General features: G+C 35.1%; 2 protein-coding genes and 1 non-coding gene across 3 annotated transcripts; 2 read left to right on the top strand and 1 right to left on the bottom strand.

Moving 5' to 3' along the window:
* LOC120088915 lies at window positions 1-489 on the bottom strand. The gene has a single exon (XM_039046352.1). The coding sequence runs from the start codon at window positions 487-489 to the stop codon at window positions 1-3; it is 489 nt and encodes a 162-aa protein (XP_038902280.1).
* Window positions 490-8,955: 8,466 nt separating this feature from the next.
* On the top strand, window positions 8,956-18,781 carry LOC120088322 (rab escort protein 1). Its single transcript, XM_039045539.1, has 9 exons — window positions 8,956-9,763; window positions 9,970-10,092; window positions 10,583-10,682; window positions 11,429-11,467; window positions 11,586-11,817; window positions 11,900-11,975; window positions 13,805-14,000; window positions 17,955-18,035; window positions 18,339-18,781. The coding sequence occupies exons 1-9, from the start codon at window positions 9,066-9,068 to the stop codon at window positions 18,423-18,425; spliced, it is 1,632 nt and encodes a 543-aa protein (XP_038901467.1). The 5' UTR covers window positions 8,956-9,065; the 3' UTR covers window positions 18,426-18,781.
* LOC120089597 lies at window positions 14,392-14,494 on the top strand. Its single transcript, XR_005485272.1, has one exon. It is a non-coding gene; the product is annotated as a U6 spliceosomal RNA (small nuclear RNA).
* Window positions 18,782-24,094: the final 5,313 nt, after the last annotated feature.

Below are 24,094 nucleotides of genomic sequence, written 5' to 3'. Positions count from 1 at the left end.
TTAAAGGATCTTAACATTAGCATACTCCGGCGGTTTTTTCCATTCAATCACATGGCCAAGTGGAGATATCGATTCTGCATATGCAAGGACAAATGACTTCACAGAATAAAACCTACTACATAGGGTGAATGAGTTGATGTTCTGCTCTCTAGCTGCAGCAATAGCATGTGAACACAGAATCTCCAAACACTGAAATTGTCTGCAACTACACTCAAGTGTGTTAAGACTGACAATACCATCTAACCCACCATCTTTCACATGAAACCTGTAACAATTGATTGGGTTGACTCGGTATCGCCTGGCTTTCTCACACTCCAATGATATAATTTCCTTTGCATATTTTGAATGTGTCGATGTGCTAACTAACCAAATATTTTGTCGCTCATAGAACAATTGTTGTATCAAACACCTTATGTATTCAATTAGTGTTGTGATTAGCAGTTTCCTCGCTTCTTTCGTCACCGAATTGAAATACTCGACAATCGACATTATTGTTCGTCATGTTACCATATCAATTCACATATTGATAACATTGTGCCCATCACTCGATACCCCACATCCTCTAAATACTTTCCAAGGCTACCATTCTTGAACTCCAATATTTGGTCCCAATATCTTTTGAAAGCAAACTTCTGACACGTTCTTGCTGCACTATCAAACAATTTGCCCACCGTCTCATCCTTGAAGTTTTTATTGATATTCCTTTTTAAGTGGAATGTACAAAGTCCATGAAATGTTGTTGGGAATACAACATCAACTGCATTGGTGATATCTGATGTCGATCTGAAACAAATACAAGATTAAGGCATTCTCTAATTGAAGCTTTCAAATTTTTCATAAACCACTTCCATGATCGGTCAGTCTCATTGTCGATGATAGCATATGCCAAAGGCTACACCTGGTTATTACCATCCATTGCAACACCAACAAACATTGTGCCTTCTACTTAGCTTTCAAATGAGTTCCATCAACAACGATCACCGAACGACAACTTTTAAACCCTTTTAAGCAAGGACCTAGTGCCATGAACACATATTTGAAGTATTGAGATTCTTCAAGTTCAATCTCAAAAGCGGTCCCCAGATTTTGAATCTTTAAAGCTTCATCATAAACATGCGACAAGGCGTAAGATTCCCCAGGAGTACCCTTGAAGAGTGAAAGTAGTTTCTCTTGCACGTCATGCCTTGTCGTAACTTATGTTCACACCATATTCCAGCTGCATATCCTCAATGATATGGCATGGGGTTTCAGCACGATCAACGCTAAACTTATCTTTGATTAACTGGCCAATTACAAACGCGCTAGCTTGCCTATGGTCATGATTAAGGACTTGAATCGAGCACGTGTGGGTAGCTGTATATTTTTTTTTTATCTTGAAAATGTCACAACCATCCACTCTAACTGCACGTACTCCCCACTTACATGTCTCGTGGATACATCAGACAATATATAGTTTTTTGTTTGATTTCCTAACCTACAACTCGAAATTATTCTTTATGGCCAACATTGACAACTTCATTTTCACATCGTTCTTGCAAAAGAAAATTTGGCCTTCTTCAATATCCAATCCAGATGAAGATTGCGGTTGCATGATCAGGTCCCCATTTCTCACAGTACTCGAAGATGGTCGAACTTTAGGAGGAAAACTCTCTTCTACTACCTTAGTTCGCCGATACACATTATCAATGAAATTTCCAGTCATTATGGAGAATCAGGGACAAAGCAAGGACAGAATCACCCCTTTTAGTAGCCGGAGTCTCATTCACCAGGTTCTCATTCGTAATATTCTCATTCACAACATTCTCATTACGACCCCACTTGCGGCCATGAGTATACAAATCCCATGGATTCATGTTGTCGTCTCCCATCAATACCACTAATGGAAAAGTATCTGGTTCATTATTAATATCACCCACATGCATCGATTCGCATTCTGCCTTTATGTCACTAAATTCTGCCACTTGATGGATTTTCTCAACACTTGGTCTGTTATGATCCAACTTCAAAAGTAGAAATTTAACATCATGGTCGTTCATCATTACATGAGGACATTCACAATCCTATTTATATTTCACTCCCATTATCAAGTTGAACTTTGAATAATTAATTTCCATAAGGTCAAATAATCGATCTCTTAATTCACTATACTTCAATGTCATTGGCAATAGGATACCCCTCAAACATCTTCCATTATAGCATTGTTTCTTCTTGTTGAATATGGGAAATCACCTCTTACCTTATACATATAATTTCATTTCTTGTAATTTGGGTTTATTTTTATTCTTTCCATATGTACATTTTTGCTGTTATAATGTTTTCCTTAATTAGCTATCATAGGTGTATATATAAGGGATGCTCCCTCTTGTAAAATCATCATAAGAAATATAAGAAAAGTTTTGTATAACATGGTATCAGAGCCAACCCTATAAATCTTTTCTATAGGTTTCACGTCCGAAATCCTAGAAAAGAAAACAGAAAACCTCAAACATACCTAGTAGCTCCATTGATTCCTTGCGTGAAGCTTCACGTCCGAAGAAAAATGCATTAAACCCAGCCAACAATCCGAAAACGTTCATCCAACGACCATCCGACCCAAAGAAAAACATATTCTCTAAAACAAAAATGTTCATCCGACGACCACGAACACGTTCATCAACCGGAAGTCATCGACTGTGGGTGCCGATTCCCAAAAGTCTTGCCTCCGATCGTGAGTAGTCACGGATCATAGGTGGAGATCGCCGAAAACCAAATCGTGGCAGCATCATCGACAGAATCTCAAGGGAACGGGTTAAGTTGAGTCGGGTCGCGCGAACAAAGTTGGGTCAAAATCGGGTCAGTTTCTTCTGGGCCGGATTGGGTGGACGGAACCGCGAGTGAACGAAGTCGGGTCGGATCAGGTGAAATCTCGGGTCTGAAGCATGAGTCGGATCTAGAATCGGGTATGGACAATTTTTTTTCCAGCTTTGACGATTTTTTATCAGTTTTTCATCGGTTTTTTCCCCTTTTCCCTATTTCCTGCTTAATCGATTATTTTGCCAATCAACAATCTTTTATGGCATCCATAAATTCTAACAATATTGAAGGGACCGTACTTCCAATTACTAATCACAAATTAAATGGAAGGAATTACCTACATTGGTCACAATCAGTTATGATGTTCATATGTGGAAAGGAAAGGAAGATTACCTGTCAAGTAAAAATCCTATCCCAGACCAAAACTAATAAAAGATACAAGACATAGAAAGCAGAAAATAATATGGTTATGTCATGGCTAATCAACTCCATGACGACAGAGATTGGTGAAGGTTTTTTACTCTTTTCAATTGCAAGCAAAATCTGGGAAGCAGCTCGTGAAACTTATTCTGACTAAGAAAATACTGCAGAGTCATTTGAAATTGAAGGCAAAATTCATGAGCTACGGCAAGGGAATATGAAAGTCACTCACTATTTTACTCAACTATCTCAACTTTGGTAGCAACTAGACGTATTTGAAAGCCATAAGTGGGAATGCATTGCAGATGAAGCTACATTCAAAAAGATAGTTGAAAAGAAATGAGTGTTCAAATTTCTGCTGGGCCTTAATAAAGAACTTGATGAGGTACGTGGCAGAATCTTAGCTATTAAACCATTACCTAACATCAGAGAAGTTTTTGCAGAAGTAAGAAGAGAAGAAAGTAGGAAGAAACTAATGTTAGGAGTGACTGCCAGTTCAGAACCTGAAGGATCAGCCTTACTTGCTCGAAACTTTAGTAATGAGGTACGTACAAATACACATGATAACCGTTACAATCGAAACCAAAACTACACAGAAACTGAGGCAACGAAAACCAAGACCATGGTGTGAATACTGTAAAAAATCAGGACACACTAAAGAAGTGTGTTGGGATATTCATGGAAAACCACCAGATTGGAAGCCCAACAAAGGTACAGGAGGCATATGTGGAAAGGCCTATCAAACAAGTACATCATCAGAAGGTAACGTCAACCCTGAATATCATGTGTTTACTAAGGAGCAATTGGACCTTCTCCAAAAACTATTCGGTCAACCGAGACCTACTAAAAAAAATCAGAAACCAACATAGCAACAATGGTACGATCAGGTAACTTTCTTTGGGCCCTTAATGCAACCAAATAAAATTGTAGTACATGGATTATTGACTCTGGTGCATCAGATAACATGACAGGTGACATCTCACTTTTAACTAACTACACACGCTGTAACAGTCAAATTACTGTAAAGATTGCCAATGGTATCTATTCTAAAGTAATGGGAACTGGACATGTGTTTGTATCTAAAGATCTAGTATTAGAAAATGTGTTGCATGTCTCAAATCTTAAATGCAATCTTCTTTCCATAAGCAAACTAACGTTTATGAAAAACTGCAGTGCAACTTTCTACTCACATAATTGCATATTTCAGGATTTGAATTCGGGGAAGATGATTGACAATGCTAAGGAAACCTCGGGTCTCTACATACTAAATGCTCTCAAGCCTCAAGGAGTTAGGTCTTAGCAAATCTCGTTTTATTTCTAAAGACTATTATGATAGTACATCTAGTTCATCTAATTTTGTTGTCTCTAAAGATGATTATGTTAGTACATCTACTTTTGTTGCTTCTAAAGACAATTATGATAGTACAATAATGTTATGGCATAATCGTTTAGGACATCCCAATTTTCTATATTTAAAACGAATGTTTCCAGATATTTTCAATAAAAGTTCTCAGGCGTTTCAATGTGAGTCTTGTGAAATGGCAAAGTTGGCTCGATCCTCATATCCGATAAGCGCATATAAACCCTCTTATCCCTTTTCTATGATGCATAGTGATGTTTGGGGACCTAGTAGAGTTCAGTTAGGGGTGTACATAGTCCAGTTGGGTCGGGTTGGAAGATTTTTTGTGAACCAACTCAAAAATTCGGGTGGCTAATAATGAACTCTATTAATTCTTTTTTGGAGGGTCAACCCAACCCAACCCAAAATTTTCGGGTTGGGTCACCGGTTCTTTTTTTTTTTTTTTTAATTTGACTGTTTTTTTAACTTATATAATATATATATTCGGATCGGGTCGGGTTGACCCGACCCTTAAATGGGTAACCCTAACCACCCGAATTAACATTTTTAACCCAACCCAAAATAAAATCTAACCCAACCTAACCTTTACAGTTTGGGTTGGGTAGTCCGGGTTGGTCGGGTTACCGGGTTTTTTGAACACCCCTAGAGTTCAGAATATAACAGGAGCTAAATGGTTTGTTTCATTTATCGATGATCACACTAGACTTACTTGGATATTTTTAATGAAAGAAAAATCTAAAGTTACTTCCATATTCCAGAATTTGTTTGCCATGATTTTCAATCTCTTTAACACGAAAATCCAAATTCTTCACACTGACAATGCTAAGGATTATTTTAACACTTCCTTGAAAATTTTTCTAAACGAAAAAGGTATTGCCCACCTGAGTACATGTCCTAACACTCCCCAACAAAATGGAATTTCGGAAAGAAAAAACAGACACCTCCTAGAAGTTTCTAGAGCTTTAATGTGTTACGCTAACATCCCATAACTTTTTTGGGGAGAAGTGGTTCTAACAGCCACCTACCTTATTAATAGAATGCCCTCTCGAATATTAGGCTTCGAAACTCCCTTACAAAAACTTAAGGAAGTATTTCCACATGATAGACTTTTTTCTCAAGTCCCTTTAAAAATATTTGGTTGCACAGTCTTTGTCCAAGATCATAGACCCAATAGGAGTAAGTTAGATCCTAAGACAATAAAATGCATCTTTCTCGGTTATGCTCCAAGTCAAAAGGGGTATAAATGCTACTCACCAACTACAAAAAGGTTCTATACATCCATGGATGTAACCTTCTTTGAAACCCAACCTTACTTCAAAAAACAAGACACCATTGAACCTTCCACCATCATAGAAAACGGAAAACTTTTGGAAATCGAAGAAACCCAAAAACTAGATCTCTTTGAAGAGAGTGCTGCATATGTTCCTTATACACATGAAATGGATATTCCCAATCAAGGCCCATCAGAAAGTAGGAAAGACCCTATAGTCTATACTAGAAGGAAGAGCACCCTTGAACATGCACCAGTACTCAATCAAAACCCAACCGAAATACGGAAAAATCACGTTTCCAACTCCACAGCTGAAACACTTAATGAAGACATTGATCTTCCTATTGAAAAACGGAAAGGGGTAAGAACCTGTACGATGCATCCCATACAAAACTACCTGTCCTACAAAAACCTCTCTCCCAAATTTAAAGCATTCACAACCATACTATCCCAAGTTTACATTCCAAACAATGTCTATGAAGCCCTCAATGACATTAATTGGAAGTAATCTGTATTAGACGAAATAAAGGTCTTGGAAAAGAACCACACATGGGAAATAACAGACCTACCTCCAGGAAAGAAAACAGTAGGATGTAAATGGATCTTCACCATCAAGTACAAGGCTAATGGAGAAATAGATAGGTTCAAAGCTACACTCGTCGCCAAAGGATTCATCCAGTCCTATGGCATTGACTATGAAGAAACATTTGCCTTGGGAGAAAAATTAAATACTATTCGTGTCCTGTTTTCCCTAGTTGTGAATAATGATTGGATTCTTCACCAATTAGACATAAAGAATGCCTTCCTTAATGGAGACTTAGAAGAAGAAGTGTATATGGATATACCGGCCGGTGTAGATCTACTTAAACTATAAATAAGGTTTGCAAACTCAAAAAATTCCTATATGGCCTAAAACAATCCCCTAGGGCATGGTTTGATAAATTCTCAAGAGTGGTAAAGGAAAACGGGTACTCACAATGTCAATCTGACCATACTCTCTTTGTCAAACATTCTTGCACAAGTAAAATAGCAATTATCATTGTCTATGTAGATGACATTATCTTTACTGGAGACCATGAAGAAGAAATGAGAAATCTAAAACTTCTCTTAGCCAAGGAATTCGAAGTAAAGGACTTAGGCAATCTTAAATACTTCCTAGGAATGGAAGTAGCCCGCTAAAAAATAGGCTTGAGTATTTCTCAAAGAAAATATGTCATTGACCTGTTAAAGGAAATTGGAATGCTTGGATGCAAGCCTACCAATACTCCAATTGACACTAACAATCACATAATCAAAGAAAACAATCACAAACTGGTTAACAAAGATCAATATCAAAGACTAGTTGGAAAATTGATTTACCTAACACACACAAGACCTGATATCTGTTTTGCAGTTAGCTTTGTAAGTCAATTTATGAACTTTCCAACAAAAGACAATATGCAAGCTGTATACAGAATACTCAGGTACTTGAAAGGAACTCCAGGAGAGGGATTATACTTCAAGAAATCTAAGAAAAGAAACAACGAAATCTTCACAGATGCCGATTGGGCAAGCTCAAAAACAGACAGAAGGTCAACTTTCGGATATTGCACCTTTGTTTGGAAAAATTTTGTCACCTGGCGAAGCAAGAAACAATCTGTAGTATCCAGAAGCAGTGCTGAAGTAGAACTAAGAGCTCTAGCTCAAGGAATATGTGAAGGAATGTGGCTCAAAAGCACTCTATCTAAGCTTAAAATTAAATCAGAAGAACCAATGGAGGTACACTGTGATAATCAAGCTACTATCAGTATCACCAAAGACCCAGACCATCATGATCGCATAAAACATGTGGACATTGATCGGCACTTTATTAAAGAAAAAATTGAAAACAAAAGCATCTCACTCAACTACATACCTACCAAGAGGCAAATTGCTGACATACTAACAAAGGCCCTTTCCAAGAATATGTTTGAAGACTTAAAAATCAAGCTAGACTTAATCAACATATATTGCCCAGCTTGAGGGGGAGTGTCGAATATGGGAAAGAACCTCTTACCTTATATATATAATTTCATTCTCTGTAATTTGGGTTTACTTCTATTCTTTCCATATGTATATTTTTACTGTTATAATGTTTTCCTTAATTAGCTATCATAGGTGTATATATAAAGGATGCTTCCTCTTGTAAAATCATCATAAGAAATATAAGAAAAGTTCTGTATTCAACACTTCTCATCCCATGACCCTCCGAATCGAGCGAACAGTTGCTTCTCGTCCATCCTTAATACACAAACGAGTGAATTTAAAATTTTAGATTCTGTAAAACTCTTGTAAACAACTCTTGTTCATTCCTCTTATTTCTTTCTCTTGTTAACAATCACTCTCATTTATTTTTCTCCTTTAATAGATTGTACACGGTATTTCCTTCCTCACGTTGGACTAGCCTCACTATCGTTTCTTCCTCTTGCCTATCTATAGTAGCATAATACCAACTCACAAACAAACCGTTCCTATCACAACTCGTACGATTTAAGTAAATGAGAAACAACGTACTACATGTTTATACTTACTTGGAGTGTGAAATTTCTGGTATGTGTTGATTCAACAACGATTAGAACATTACAAATTCATATTTTTGGAAAACTTTGCAGCTAAATGTTATGGTTTTTTTTAGAGAGAACGTTTTATGAGAATGGTTGATACTCGATTTGGTCAAAATGTTTTGTTATCTTAGTGGGACTTAGCGTGCACAACACTTTTCATTAAATTGATTTGAAAGAATTGTGGGTTTTTCGAAGTATTCGGAAATTCATACAATGGCTATTAATTACATGCAAACTGGCGGGATATTAATTACAAGAACGAGATGAATGAACATGAAACGAGATGAACAAGCGAGAAACTGAGATGTGCATGTGTCTTCAAAAGTTTTGAGAACTAAACAGATATTTCACACGCGACTGACGTCATTGAAAGACAAAAGTTCGAGTATTTTTGAAAGATGGGCCAAATCTCGAATACACCTCAAAATTTGACCCAGGTAGAAATTTCATGTGATTTTTTTCATCCACCAAAGCTTCTCTAATTTTACCGGTTAATTTCCATTTTCTAAATTTCGGTGACCGACTATGACGAGTTAGTCGGTCCCAATCCAATGGTATAGCAGTTTTTTGACCGTAGGCCGGAGAAAGAAGTTTGGAGATTGTTTCGGAGTGGAGCGAATCACTGTTTAGTTGCTCTAACATGACCGACCTCTCTCCACACCCTCTCATCGATCCCTCCACCTTTGACTTAATCGTCGTCGGCACTGGTTTACCTGAATCCATCATCGCCGCCGCCGCCTCCGCTGCTGGAAAAACGGTCCTCCACCTTGACCCTAACCCCTACTACGGAGGTCACTTCGCCACTCTTCCTCTCCACGACCTCGCCTCCTTTCTCAATTCCGCCTCTGTCCCTTCACTGCCATTGCGACCCTCCGCTTCCGACGATGCTCTTGATTATGTCTCTGTTGATCTTCAAACTAGATCTCTGTACTCAGATGTTGAAATCTCCTCTTACGCACCTGAAGTCCTTCAAGAGCATTCCAGAAAGTTCAACATTGATTTGGCTGGACCGAGGGTTTTGTTTTGTGCTGATAAATGCATCGACGCTGTTCTGAAACTGGGTGTTCACCAGTATTTGGAATTTAAGAGCATTGATGCGAGCTATTTGTGGGATCAGAATGGAAAATTGGTTAATGTGCCTGGTTCTCGAGCAGCCATATTTAAGGACAAGAGTCTGAGTCTGACGGAGAAGAACCAGTTGATGAGGTTTTTCAAACTTGTTCAGCACCATTTGGATCCCGCCGAGGATAATGAAAATTCTAAAATCTCCCAAGAGGACTTGGATAGTCCTTTTGTGGAGTTCTTGAATAAATTGCGGTTGCCTCAGAAGATGAAGTCGTAAGTCAATCAGTTAGATTGTTTTGTGCATGTGTGTTCAACTTTCTCTTTTTCAAGTTCTAAATAACCCTGTGCTTATCATATTTGATATTCAACTTTGGTTATTAATCCCAAACAAAAAGTTCTAAACAACTATTACATCCAGATTTCAACTAGACTACTTAGTTTACCACAAGTATGATTTCCTGTCGTGTTCCAACGTGTAGGATAATTCTGTATGCCATATCCTTGGCAGATTATGATCAGAACGACATTGAAGTTGGTAAAAACAGATTACTTACAAAAGAAGGAATCGACCGTCTAGCTCTTTACCACACTTCGATTGGCAGGTTATTATCATTTGTGTTATGGTTTTTATATATATATTATCTTTTTTAAGTTCACGTTTGACTTGTTTATGGGGACTCACCTTTCATCTGTATATTTCTCTCAAATGTGCACAAGCACGTCAGAGAGACACTCATCAGGATTTGAATATATCAGATAATCATTTGAGACATAGCAAAATGATAAATCCTACCTTAGTAAATTTTATTAATTATGGCTTTGATTGCTTTCATTGACACAAACTCCAGCATGCATTTTTGTAATTTGAAATTGTAGATCAATATAAAATGCGAATTCCCCTGTTGCCATAGTGCTGATTGTCCTTACCTCTATAGCAAACAGAATAACATTTCTTGTGCCACATATTTTATTTACTTTGTTTATTTTCTTTTTGATATTTAATTTAAATGTACACATATAGTTAAGGACATTACATAATCTATGTTCTTCAATTTAAAAAAAAAAAAAAATTACCGTGTTAATTCTTACTAGATTTCAAAATGCACAAGGAGCTTTATTATATCCTATCTATGGTCAAGGGGAGCTTTCTCAAGCATTTTGCCGTCGAGCTGCAGTCAAAGGTTGTCTTTATGTAAGTTCCATTGCAAGAATTCTAACCTCTCTCCCCCAATAGAATGTCTTTCTTTCATGGAATGCCCTCAATTTTTTCTGTTAAATAGCATAGCTCATCTTCATACTTCTCCTTCTTAATGTACCGGTTTCGTTTCTACATCACTTAGAGATTGTTAAGTGCCGGGCTTAATTTCATTTCCTTGCATTATCATGATTTGTTTTAAAGATTGATCTTGGCATTACTATGATTATCATCATCTTTTTTTTTTGGGTAGATCAAAGAAACTGGTACAGGATTCATGACATAGAGAAGCACCTTTTCTGGTGGCTTGATGCCATGTAGTCAATGTGGTGATTCACAATGTTTAAAGGTTGATTTTTGGTGGGGGTTCTAATTCGGGAATTGGGTGGTTATAAGAAGTTAATGTCCAAGGAAACTTGCTTGTTATAAAATTTATATTGCTTAGACCTCCTTTGGTAGAACGTGACATATGAAGATTGAGGACCATTTACTAAAAATCTTTCTTATTGCATTATTTGTGTGGTGCGATTGCTAATACTATGTCTATTTTACTTGGTCAATCAATTTTCTTCTTTATATATTGTATATTAGATAGATCTCTTAATTGAAATATAAACGTTGGTCTCATTTTTTCTTTTCACTTCTGCTAAATATCAAGAGGTCTACCCGACTCATCTTTGTCTTTCTTTTCCATGATAAGGTTAAACTTCTACTCTTATTTACATCTTCTTTTTGTTGTATAGGTACTGCGGATGCCTGTGGCTGCTCTATTAAAGGACAAGGTTTAGAATTATAATAGTATGTTTTTCTTTTTTCTTGTGTGGACTACTGGGAATGAACTAATCAACTCTTCCATTGAGGTGAAAATGGATTGATATAGTACATATTGAAATATTGCAGAGTAATGAGCATTATAAGGGTGTTCGGTTGGCTTCTGGACAGGACATCTTTAGTCAACAGTTGGTGCTGGATCCATGCTTCATAGTTCCTCGCCTGTCAAAATTATCTCTAGAAAGTCTTCAAGATGTTAGCCTGAGAGAAATTAACCACAAGGTGGCTAGAGGAATATGCATTACAAAGCACTCCTTAGTATCAGATGTTAAGAATTTCCTGTTGGTTTATCCTCCTAAAAGTAAGCTTCCTTGCTTTTATGTATGTATGTTATCAAACCATTTAGCAGGAGAGCATTAACAGTTTTCCTTCCTCCATCATAGCTTTGTTTCCTGAGCAAGTTTCATCGATTCGGGTTCTCCAAATAGGTGGCAATTTAGCTGTTTGTCCGGAGGATATGTGAGTTCATTTGACTCTTGGAAATAACTTCATTGTTGTCTTATATTTCCTTGTCCTTTCTTTCTATTAATCTATTCTTACTTCATTTTTATTAATGAGAAATTATTTCTAATTGATATGCTTGTTTTGTCTAACAAAATAACTACCTTGTTATGTAAGAAATGCTCAAGGACTGTGCATTGTGGCCTCCAATAGTTTTTGCGAATGTCATATTAAAGTCACAGACTCACAGTCATCTAGGTGCTATTTTAATGTCTTATCACCAGCCCCATTGGTTAGGCAATATCAGATATTGTCTTTAGGTGGAAGTCTTCAATTTTGAATCCAATGCATGTGAAAAAGATATTAGGTTTATTAGATTGAGAAAAAATTGTGAGGAATTCCTGAACATTTGGCATTCTTAGATGTGTCGGTATCGATGGTGACTCATTATTTCGCTCAATCATTTCTTTGTACAGAAGAAGATCATGTAAACACTGACTCGAAATCTCACTTATCAGATTCCATTGTGTTTCTACTTCTATCGAGAAGATTTTGAATTTGTTCTTTTAAGATTGTAAACTCGTGGGTTCATCCTATAATGTGAAAGGCTTGGTAATGAAGAATCGGGTGGCATGCCAATGTGATGTTGCATATCTCGTATGGGAGGTAGATCTTTTGGTTCCCTTATTAGCTCAGGAATTCTCTGAGTACTTGCAATGCATTATCGTGTTGAAAATTATTTGGAGAATGGTTATTCGAATTGGGCAGCAGCCCCCAAATTCCAGTCTTAGTTGTAGCAATTTGCATCCCCAATAATGGTGAAAAGGGATCTATCATTTTTTGTGATTTTTTTTCCTGAGTCATATAAGGCATTTCCCAAAGTAAAACTAACATTTTCGTCCCATCCAATGGAATTCGTAAGTGTTTTCTCGTCCTTTATGTATGGCTTGCATGTCAAATTGTCATGGCCTTCCTAATAGCACATGGCAAGCATCCATGTCTAGAATGTCACAAATTATTTGGTCTTTATAGTTATTTTCTATTGATAAAGAAACAATGCAAATTCCAGTGGCTTGAGCTTCTCCCCCATTTTGATCCAGCTTGCTGGGGATCCATTTTTAGTTTAAAGCCTGAACCAGCTTTCTTGAAACTAATTTTTTACTACTACTACTGCCTATAATTACTTGGCAAACTTTTCATTCTTTCGTTTTTTTTCTCCATGAAAGTTGTTTTTATATATATATATAAAAATTTACTTGGTACAATTTTCCCTCAATAGTACAATGGGTTCAGAATGAAGAATGCCTTGGTGGATGTATATTATTTGGGGTTAGCAAGATTCTCTGCAGAACACACGATAAATGATCACCATTGTCTGGTTCTAGATAGTCTACTTCTTCATCAGTTCCACCTTCCTCTTGTATCTGATTACTTGTATTGTGATTGCTATGGACTTTATCTGAGGGCATTCATTTGACAAATGGCCTTCAGCAGGGGTGAGCATATGCTTCAGTTCTCCTATAAATTCCCTGTCATCCCTCTTCATTTTTGCCAAAAAGAAAGTGGTGGTGATGGTTATGGTTATAGTTGAGAAGCAGGGTACTGATTACAATGGCAGTTAATCTCAACAGTTATTTGTTGTGAGCAGTTTGGTTAATAGGAACATCTTAAATTATTATGAGTTTTTTTTTTTAAAAAAAACAAAATCTAAAAAGTAGTGTAATAAATATATTTCTTTGAAACACGAACGTATTTTGTTTTAATCATTTTTATTGTTTCACACGCTTTTATATCATTTCCATTCATGCCACTGGAGCCTGTTTTACAGTGTTGCCTTTCTTGTGTAGGTTTGTCATATACATATCTACCTTATGTGATAATGCTAATCAAGGGAAAGAGATGGTTCGTTCAGCTATAAACACAATCATGTCTCTCTTTGTTTCTGATTGTCCTGATGCTAGTTCTGTAGATCAAGATACCAATGCAGAAGATAAAGATTTTGATTTACTTTGGAGTGCATTATACGTTCAGGACTCATGTGCGGTGAGAATTGCTTGATGCCTGCAAAACTGTTTTTTTGTTTCTTGATCAAACCATCATAATGATTGGTGCCACTCACGTAAAATATAAATATACGTGTCCTTACCTCTTCCAAAGAAACTGTTTTGGTGATGAGAGAAAAGTACAAAAGGTCTAACTGAAACACTAAGAAGTCATAAGAAGCTGGAGAGGAATTACAAAACACAAGAAACCAAGAATAAGAAGCAAATACTATAGTTTCTCATTGTCCTATCTCTGCCAAGGTTTAACACTTCTATCTAAGTGTTAGTTTCACAAGGATTTTTGTAATTATCCATTAGGTCTTATGATGCAATACATTCCAAACACTTTTTTTAAATGAAAACAAGCCTTTTTATTGAAATAATGAAATGAGGTCCCTTTGGGGACACTTGATAAAATTGGAACAATACAAAGAAGATTAGCATGGCTTTTGCGCAAGGATGGCATGCAAAAATCGAGAAATAATGAAATATGATTATTGCTCAAAATACATGGTAGGAAACAGAAACCAAAATCCAGAAATTCAACAAATCAAGAACAAAGACAAATGTTTGGCAAGCGATAACAATTTATTTTGTGGAAGAAGAGAAAATAAAAGTACTCTGATTTAAGCTAATGTCTTGAACTGAATAATCTGAAAAAAAAAATTGGAAAGAGAGCACCAAGAGGAAGCTTTGACTCGAGCAATCTCAAAACAGTCAAACCACTGAAGTGACTTGTCTTGAAAGGTGCATTGGTTCCTTTCAAACCAAATCTCTGAAAGAATAGCTTTGACAACGTTAACCCACAACTGATGCAAATGTGCTTTTAAGGATGGGCCTAATAAGAGCTGAGACACATTTTCCTTAAAGATGTTACGAAAGACCCTATGAAAGTTAAACAACCAGAATAGCTTTCTCCACAATTCCTTAGAAAAGTGACAATCAAAGAAGATATGTTGACAATCTTCATTATCCTTCATGCAAAGGAGTCAAATTGAGGGCAAAAGTGAATGATTTGGCAGCTTCCTTTGAAGAGTCTTTGAACAATTAAGGGACCCAAAAATCATGACCCGAATGATGATGTTAATTCTCCTTGGACAGCTTGGTTTCCATAGATTTTTGTGCAACTTGCTATCGATCGGAGAGGATGAAGCCAAATGTCTTAACAAAGACTTAGCTGAGAACACTCCTGAAGCGTCCAATGACCGTGTTCTGGAGTCTTGCTTTTGACTACTCTTTGACCATCTAAAAGACCCAAAAGATTATGAAAATCCAGCATCTCTTCTTCTTTTAAAAATCTTCTGAAGTTGAATTCCCATGATAAAGTAATCGAATCCCAACGCTCAAACCAATCCATTAGGATTAGAAGCAATTCTGAGTAATCTTGGAAACAATGTACTCAAGGAAGAAGAATTCACCCAATTGTCATGCCAAAAAAGAGATTCTAGTGCCACGGCCAAGATTAAAGGAAGCAAAATCTGCAACTTGTAACCAAGCTCGAGAAATATTTATCCAAGGACTTCTAAGGCTTCTTCCCTCTTTTCCGGACATATGCCAATCATATGAGCCACTCCCATGTATACTCTTTACAACTGCACCAAAGAGCTTCCTCTTCATGAATAAACGTCCATCCCCATTCTGCCAATAAAGCCATGTTTCTGTCTTTCAGGTCACCAAGGCCAAGACCTCCGTGTTTTTGCTGTTTTGAAACCAACTACCACTTGACAAGATGAACAATCTTGCTTCCGTTGGACCCTTCCCAAAAGAAATTCCGCATTATCTTTTCTATTTCCGTAAATACTTTCAAAGGATTGCAAAGGACATATAATAAATTGGGAGATTAGAAAGAACCACCTTATTCATGGTGAGCCTACCTTCTCTTGATAAATTAAATTGCCTCCATCTATCCAATTTCTTTTGGATTTTACCAATAACTGGCTGCCAAAAGGACACCTTCCTTGGTTATCCTCTAAGAGGAATCCCAAGATACATAAACGGTAATGATTTTATTTTACAATTCAACCTTGATGCAGTGACCAGCAGCCTATTTTCTTCAATATTAACTCCACAAAGTACATTTGTTATTGTATCCTTTAGCATTAGTCTCTTTTCATTTTATCAATGAAAAGTTATGTTTCCTTTTCAAGAAAAAAATACACATGTTTATAGGCCGGACAACAACCTTTACCAAGCAATAACAAACCAAATGGTCAAATCCGAAGATCTAAACTTGAACTGTAGTAAAACAACACTTTACCAAACTTAAAAAACTTAACAAAGACCAACCAAGAAACAGATACAAAGACCCAAAGAACCTCACAAGAATTGCGAGAAAGTTCTCAAGAAATATACTTAAAACTTCATGCATCATCTTATTATTAGTATTGTGATTTTTTGTACAGTGAGTTGCTTGGCTCCTTTGGTGTAGGCTATTTTTTGTATGCTTGTGGACCTTTTATTTTGTATTCTTTCATTTATTCTAGTGAAAGCTTAGGGTTGTTTGGTAGAGAATCCGGATTATTTTTTATGTCTTCAGATTTACCGAGTTCAAAAAATATGTGTTTAGTAAACAACCTAGATTATGTTTCTAAAAACTATTTTCGGATTCTGTGATCCAAATAGTGCAAATTTTGAAAGAACATTTTGATGTTTTCAGTGTATCCAAATTTTGAATATTAAATTTAAAATGCATAACTATATTAAATAAAGATAAAAACATTTAGAAATATAGTATGTCATGTTATAAACTCAATTCAGTTTTAGAAAAATATAATATGTATTATAAATTATATAATATTACAAAATAATTATTATTTAATTTCTTTTTTTAAGAAATCATATTCATAAATAAATTAATGATAGTTTATTGTCAACTAAATATTAGTGGGTAACTGCAACTAGTTTTATGATCTATAAATATATATAGTATCAAACACATTTTAAACAATTGTTTAAATCAGAATCCAATTTCTGAATCGCTTACCAAACACATATCTGAAAACATGAAATTCTCTAATTTCTCATCTAGAAAAAGGGAGAAACAAAAAAGAACTTTTAAGTAATCCATTCCACCAATAATCTTGCACGTTTTCTTTGGTTTTTCTTGTGATAACTTCTAAAATACTTTCTTAAATAAGGGAACATCCCCTTGATAAAGGGTAAGAGGTTATGTTATGAGTTCAATCTATGGTGGCTATCTTTCTAGAATTTAATATTCTCCAAGTTTTCTTGACATCAAAATATTTGTAGAGTCAAGTGGGTTATCCTGTGAGATCAGTTGAGGTGTGCGTAAACTAGCCTACAGATATCCAAAAAAAAAAAAAAAAAAACACTTTCTTTGGATAATGGTTTTTAAGCTTTTAGGCACATCATCGATCTTTCAATAGAATAAAAGATCTGATCCAGTCATCCTTCTTTTTGGCCATCTTGTGACTATTCTTTTCGACTATAAACGATGGAATCGGTCATTTCGATGATGTATTTTGTGATATTGTTAAGAACTTGTTTCTCTTTTATGATTGCGGTGCAGCAGAGTCCTTGAAAAATAAATTTGATGATCTTAATTCTGTTGTGGTGGTTAATTTGTTGGTTTCTGTTGGATCGTGATTCTTGTGCTATATTGTATTGGTATCGCTTCTTTGGTGGGTGTACTTTTTTTCTTTTTGATTTCGTTTCTTTGCACCTTTATATCCTTTCTGTGAAGTTAATGGTTTCCATTGAGAGAAATAAAGAAAGTAACTTCAATGAATAAAATTCTGGAGGTATACGGTTAATCTTTAGAGAACTGAATTTTGATGTTTTGAAGGCATACAATTAATTTATAAAGTTCATTGTTGGTCTATAGTAGGGAACTAAATCATTCGGGATGATGTTTGTAATTGGAAGACTAAATCTTTTGTTTGATCAGCTGATATGCAATGTAATTCTACCAGTAATGTGTTGTTAATTGTGTCAGGGTCAATTTGGATCAGTGAGCTTCACTCCTATGCCTGATGGAAATCTGAACTACGATGACCTTTTGAATGCAACTTTTGAGGTATACAGTTTCTTTGACATAGTCGTTTAGTTGCATATATTACTTCCCTTTGTATGGAACCTCCTTCCAGTGTTCTCTAAGAAATAATTTATTCCCTCCCACACAATTGCTTCATGTCAGAAATCTAGTAACCACATCCAGGATCCATTAGATCCTCAATGAACATGTCCATGACATATTTCGAGTGTTGCTCCCTTGCATGCATGAGGGATAACCTGGTTCCAACCTTTTCCCATTTTAACGAATTTATTCACGCTAGACATGTTATTGATGTTATCTGTTATTGGTTTTTGTACTTGACAGCTATTTCAGAAGATGTATCCCAATGAAGAGTTCTTTCCGGAGACAACTTCAGCTGGAGTTCGTCAAGATGATGGCGAAGAGAGCTAATGGTGTCCTATTATGCGTCAATAGATCTTCTTGTTATGGATATTGTCGTCATTGAATTGGTCCAGGAAAACTTCCTTCAACTTAGTTTGTGAGATCGGTTGGGTGTCGGGCCTACCTCCAATGAATCAACAAAATGCATATTGCTGATGTGTTTTTTTGGCGTCTGCAAGACTCGATCAAATATATGCATAGACAAGGGCTCTCTTAAAGAATGCTAAAGAATTTGAGGTGGATTTCCTAATGTTGTACACCTATATCTATGTTCAACACTCCATGTTACACAAGTTAAAATTATATGCATTCTCCTAAATGGGAAGAAACCATAACTTTCTTTGAGGTTTGTTATTTTTTATGTATCTCTGGAACGGTATTATTTTATTTTCATTGATATGATTGATGTCGTATTTAATCAGACTAGGCAATAAAATCATTGTCTAGCTTATGAGTTTCATTAGGCTAGAGGCCCTTTTGTCAAGGGAACTTATGAAGGGACATAAGATGTTCTAAATTTCCATTGTGGGAATACAAAGTTAGAATGCTACTTGGTTTGATAGTCAAAGATTTTCCAACTTAGGCATATATGATAATATTGGCATAGATTAAGAGTTTTACCCTTTTCTATTGTGATTTGTCAATGAGAACATGCCTTCTTGCAGTAGCCTGGTTCTTTTCATTTATATGAATTGCTTCCTTACAGTTTTTATGGATTGGATGGATGTCTGTGAGTTTAATTGTTGATAGCAAATAAGCAAATTTCAATCTTACTTCAGTCTAACGTAATTGATTACGTACTCATGGCAAAAGGAGAAAATGAATTTTGTCCACAAACGTTTGTTCAAAAATTTTATAGAAGAAAATATTTATGGCTTATCATAAATTGCCATTAGAGATGTTCATTTTCTTCGTGGGGATTCGTCTTAAATGGGGTTGAACTTCCCGTTTAGGCATGAAATGAGGGAGGGAGGGAGAGAAAAAATTCCGAAAAATAGAGATGAAAAATCATTTTTCATGTGCTTTTGTCCTATTAACCTCTTTTATTTATTTACTATAATAATTTAATGTCACATTGTTATTATTATATAAACATTATATTTGAATTTCAAGTTTTATTTTTTAATTAAGATATTGAAAGCCTTTGATTTTAACCTTTAAATCTATATATATATATATATATATGAATAATTTGATTAATAATTATTTCTTTCTATTAAAAAATTTGAGTAATTCGTTCTTAAATTCAAGTTGTCTGTGTAACTAATCATATAAAAAAAATTAGTCAAATTTAAGACTTGCTCGGTAGAGAATCTAGAATATGTTTTATGTTTTTAGATTTATTTAGTTTAGTAAATATGTTTTTGGTAGACAACTTAGATTCTGTTTCTGAAAAATTGTTTTCGGATTATTGTGATTATTGTGCAAATTTTAAATATATCTTTATGTTTTCACTGTATCTAGATTTTGAATTTCAAATTTTAAAATATAGAATTATACTAAACAAAGATAAAGATATTTAGAAATATAAATGTTGTGTTATAAACATAATTCATTTTTTAAAAAATATAATATGTGTTATGTAATGTAATATAAATTATATAATATTATAAAATAATAATTCTATAATTTATTTTAACATAAATTATATCATTGATCCCGCGAATCCCTCTTGGGAATCTTCGCCCCGGTCTCCGTGTGGAATTCTGCAGGGATGGGAAATGAAATGGGAAAGGGAGACGGGGTCGGGGGCCATCCTTATGATGCCATAAAACCTTGTAGTTTTATGTTAGTTGAATCAATGATTGATTAATTTTATATTACTTGTATAATAATCCATTAACCTAAGATCCAATACTATCTAATGTAACTTAAACGTGTATGTGGAGACATACAAGTGGATCATGTTTAAGTGATAACCTAAATGGTTTGTAGTATATAGATAAGGTTGGGTGCCTATATCGATATGACTCTCTTTGTAGTTGTTAAAATTGTTGTAAAGTACTACAAATGATGTGATCTTGATCATTCTTTTGGAGACATGTGAGTGAAGGTATCTTATACAAAAGAGTTTGTATAAAGACCAGACCGCGAAATGTTAAGCCTCTCTTTATAATGCAGTTGCTAGAAGAGACTTATATTTCACATAGGTGACTTGACCTTAATCCTGAGTGAGTTGTGAACTCCTGCCTATAAGAGCAATTCTTTGATTTGTATGGGTGAGAGTGGCCAGATTCGCCAACTCAATAAGCCTACTATTTTGGGAATTCGTCTGACTGAGGAGTTGGGAACACAGCTACATAAGAAGGAATTCACTCATTCCCTATAGTCAGCGTAAGAAGATAAATTGTATTCTTAAGAACTGATTCTGGGACTTGAACAATGATGCGCTTCACTCTCTCTTGGCCTGAAAGGGGTTTGGTCATATTTTGACTATGACTAATTGTTCATTAGAGGGATCAATGGTACTTAAAGAGTTAGATATAACTATAGGGGTAAAACGGTAATTTGACCTGGCTGTACTTACGAACAATTTATGAAGTGTCAATGCACTGTTGATTGGTTATATCTAATGGACACGTAAATATATCTATAGTGCAAAGGGTACAACTATCGGTCTTTAGTAAAGTGTCCGATAGTTAATAATGTTGATTAATTTGATTAAAAGAGTTTAATCAATTAATCTCGTATCATTGGAGTTTCAATCTATAGGTCCATAAGGTCCCCCCATTAGCTCAATGAGGACTGATGGGAGTCAAATTAATCTTGGTGTGATTTAAATTGTTCAAATTAATCAAAGAGAATTAATTGTATAAGATACAGTAAAATAATGTATACAAAAACTATATGTTAAAATTTAGTGTGAATATGATTCATATTAAATTTATATATTTTTATGAGAGAAATAAATATTTGAATATGATTCAAATATTAATTATATGAATATGATTCATATAAAAACTATCTGTTAAAATTTAGTGTGAATATGATTCATATTAAGTTTATATAATTTTATGAGAGAAATAAATGTTTGAATATGGTTCAAATATTAGTTATATGAATATGATTCATATAAAAACTATATGTTAAAATTTAATGTAAATTTTATTCATATTAAATTTATGAGAGAAATAAATATTTGAATATGATTCAAATATTAATTATGTGAATATGTTTCATACAGAAACTATATGTTAAAATTAATATGGATGTGATTCATATTAAATTTATATAGTTTAATGAGAGTGGTTGTTATTTGAATGTGATTCAAATGTTAAATTATATGAATGCGATTTATATAAAATCTATGATTTATATTATATCGATTATATTATATGTGATATAATATAAACTATAGGTTATATGTGATATAACAGATAGTTTAATAATATATATATATATATATATATATATTAAGTTAGCTATATTATTAAAATCCAAATTTTAAATCTGAATTTTGAATTAAAAAAGGGGAGGGAGTTATAACTCCCTCAACTCTCAAATCTCTCAATTTTTACGTAAAGAAAAAAGAAAGAGAGAAGAGGTTCTCTAATCATTATCTCTTTCCTCCCCTCCTCTCTCTTCCCTCTCATTCTCTCTATTTTTTCTGCAGAATATTTTCTCAGAAAAATCTCTTATACTCCTCCCTAAGCAGAGATTGAGTGCAAGTCCACACCTCTGCACGATTCTCATCCCTGAAAATAACAGAGAATACCCCATAGTGGTGTACGGTTGTAGTATTCATGGGATCGAGAGAAGCCGACATGAATTGGAGAGGAACGCGAAGAATTACTCTTCAAGGGTACGTGATATCCTAACTTTTCTTCTTCTTCTTGTACAATAGAAAGCATGTTTAATTAGTTTTGTTTATCTTGTGTTTCCGTCCTCTGATTATTGTTCTGTAAAATTAAAATTGAGACACGATTTCTTCTGCTACGGGGAATTTCAATCCTTACAATTGGTATCAGAGTCAGGTCATTTGAGTCCCAATTTTTTTATTTTCAAACTTTAATTCAGAGTTTTGGTGGGTTAATATTGCATTATGAATGTATGGGTTTTTCATATTGGATGGTTTCAACATTAGCCTAGAATTTACTGCTTTAAAGGTGTTTAAAGTTATAATTGCTTGGTGTTTTGGGTGTTTAATTTCATGTAATTGAGTTTGTAATTGTTTGTGTCCTTCGTGATGGAGTTTTGGCTTCGAATCGGTGAAAATTTGGAGCAAGAACGGAGCAAATTGGATGAATGGGCGAAGCATAGTAGCTTTCTACTTTACGACATTGCTGTTGGGGTTGATGCCCTAAAGTCTTATGTCTTGTAATTTGTAAACAGTACATACGAACACCTGTGACTGTTAATATATGATATTTACTTTGTTTTAGTTGCTTTACCACAAACCAATAAACATAAAATCCCTGATTATCTGTATGTGACTCAAGCATGTATGTGATGACATACAAGTGGATCAGTCTTGAGTGATAACCAAAATGGTCTGTAGTATATGGATATAGGAGGGAAACCTTATCCTGGTAATGCTACGAACGTGGCCCGCTTTGTGGAATGGTCACAAGTGTTGTGGCTTGCCACAGATGATCTGATCCTGATCATTCGTGTTGGGGACATGCGAGCGAGGGCGTTCTATACCAAGAGTTTGTATAAGACCTGACCACGAAGTGTTAATGTCTCGTTATATAACACCGTTCATGACAGAGACTTCACTTCACTAGGATGACCATAGATAACATGACCTCAATCCTGAGTGAGTTGGGAACTCCTGCCATCGAGGGCGGTCCTTTGATTTGTATATTCGTCGATTCAAACCTACCATTTTGAGGATACGTCTGATTTGGGAGCTGGGAACTCAGCTACACAAGAAGGAATTCACTCCTTTCTCGACGTAGGGGTAAGTAGATAGATGGCTCCCTTAAGGGCTGATTCCGGGGCTTGAACGATGTGGTGCCACACATTTTTTCTTGGCTCGAGATGTGTTCACACATAGCTGAATTATGTTGTATTGTTCATTAGAGGAATCAGTGGTACTTAAGGAGATGTAACTACAGGGCAAAATGATAAATTGGCCCAGCTGTACTTACGAGCATCTTTGAAGGGTCATCGTACTCATGATTAGTTATATCCAATGGACACAGAAATATATCTATGGTAAGAAGAGTTCAGCTGTTGGTCTTTAGTGGAATCACTGACATTAATGGATGGTGAATCTCGTGGCTAAAGAGTTTAGTCAGCTATTCACATACCATTGGAGCTTCGAGCCACAGGTTCATTAGGTCACCTAGGTAGCTTGGATAAAGTCGAGAACCAGTGTTTGGGTTAATTTGAAATGTTCAAATTGACAAGAGGAAGTATAATTATATATGATATAATTGGAATGGCCAATTATATATGATATAATTGGCTAAATGTATGAGATACATTATTTTGGAGAAAATTAGATATTTATATCAAATATAGGAAAAATACTATAGTAGATATATGATATCAAACTATAGGATATAAATATAATATGATTATATTTGTTAAATAAATTAATTGATTAATTATTTTTAATTAACCAATTTTCACGTTTAGGAAATGGGAACGTGGGCACCGAAGGTTAGGGTAACCGGCGAGATACAAGTTGAAAATGGTTTTCAATTTGTGAAGGAATTGAGTCGTGCAGA

This window comes from Benincasa hispida, chromosome 10, assembly GCF_009727055.1.
Source record: "Benincasa hispida cultivar B227 chromosome 10, ASM972705v1, whole genome shotgun sequence".
Taxonomy (NCBI): Eukaryota; Viridiplantae; Streptophyta; class Magnoliopsida; order Cucurbitales; family Cucurbitaceae; genus Benincasa; species Benincasa hispida.
This window is presented reverse-complemented; position numbering and strand designations above follow the sequence as displayed.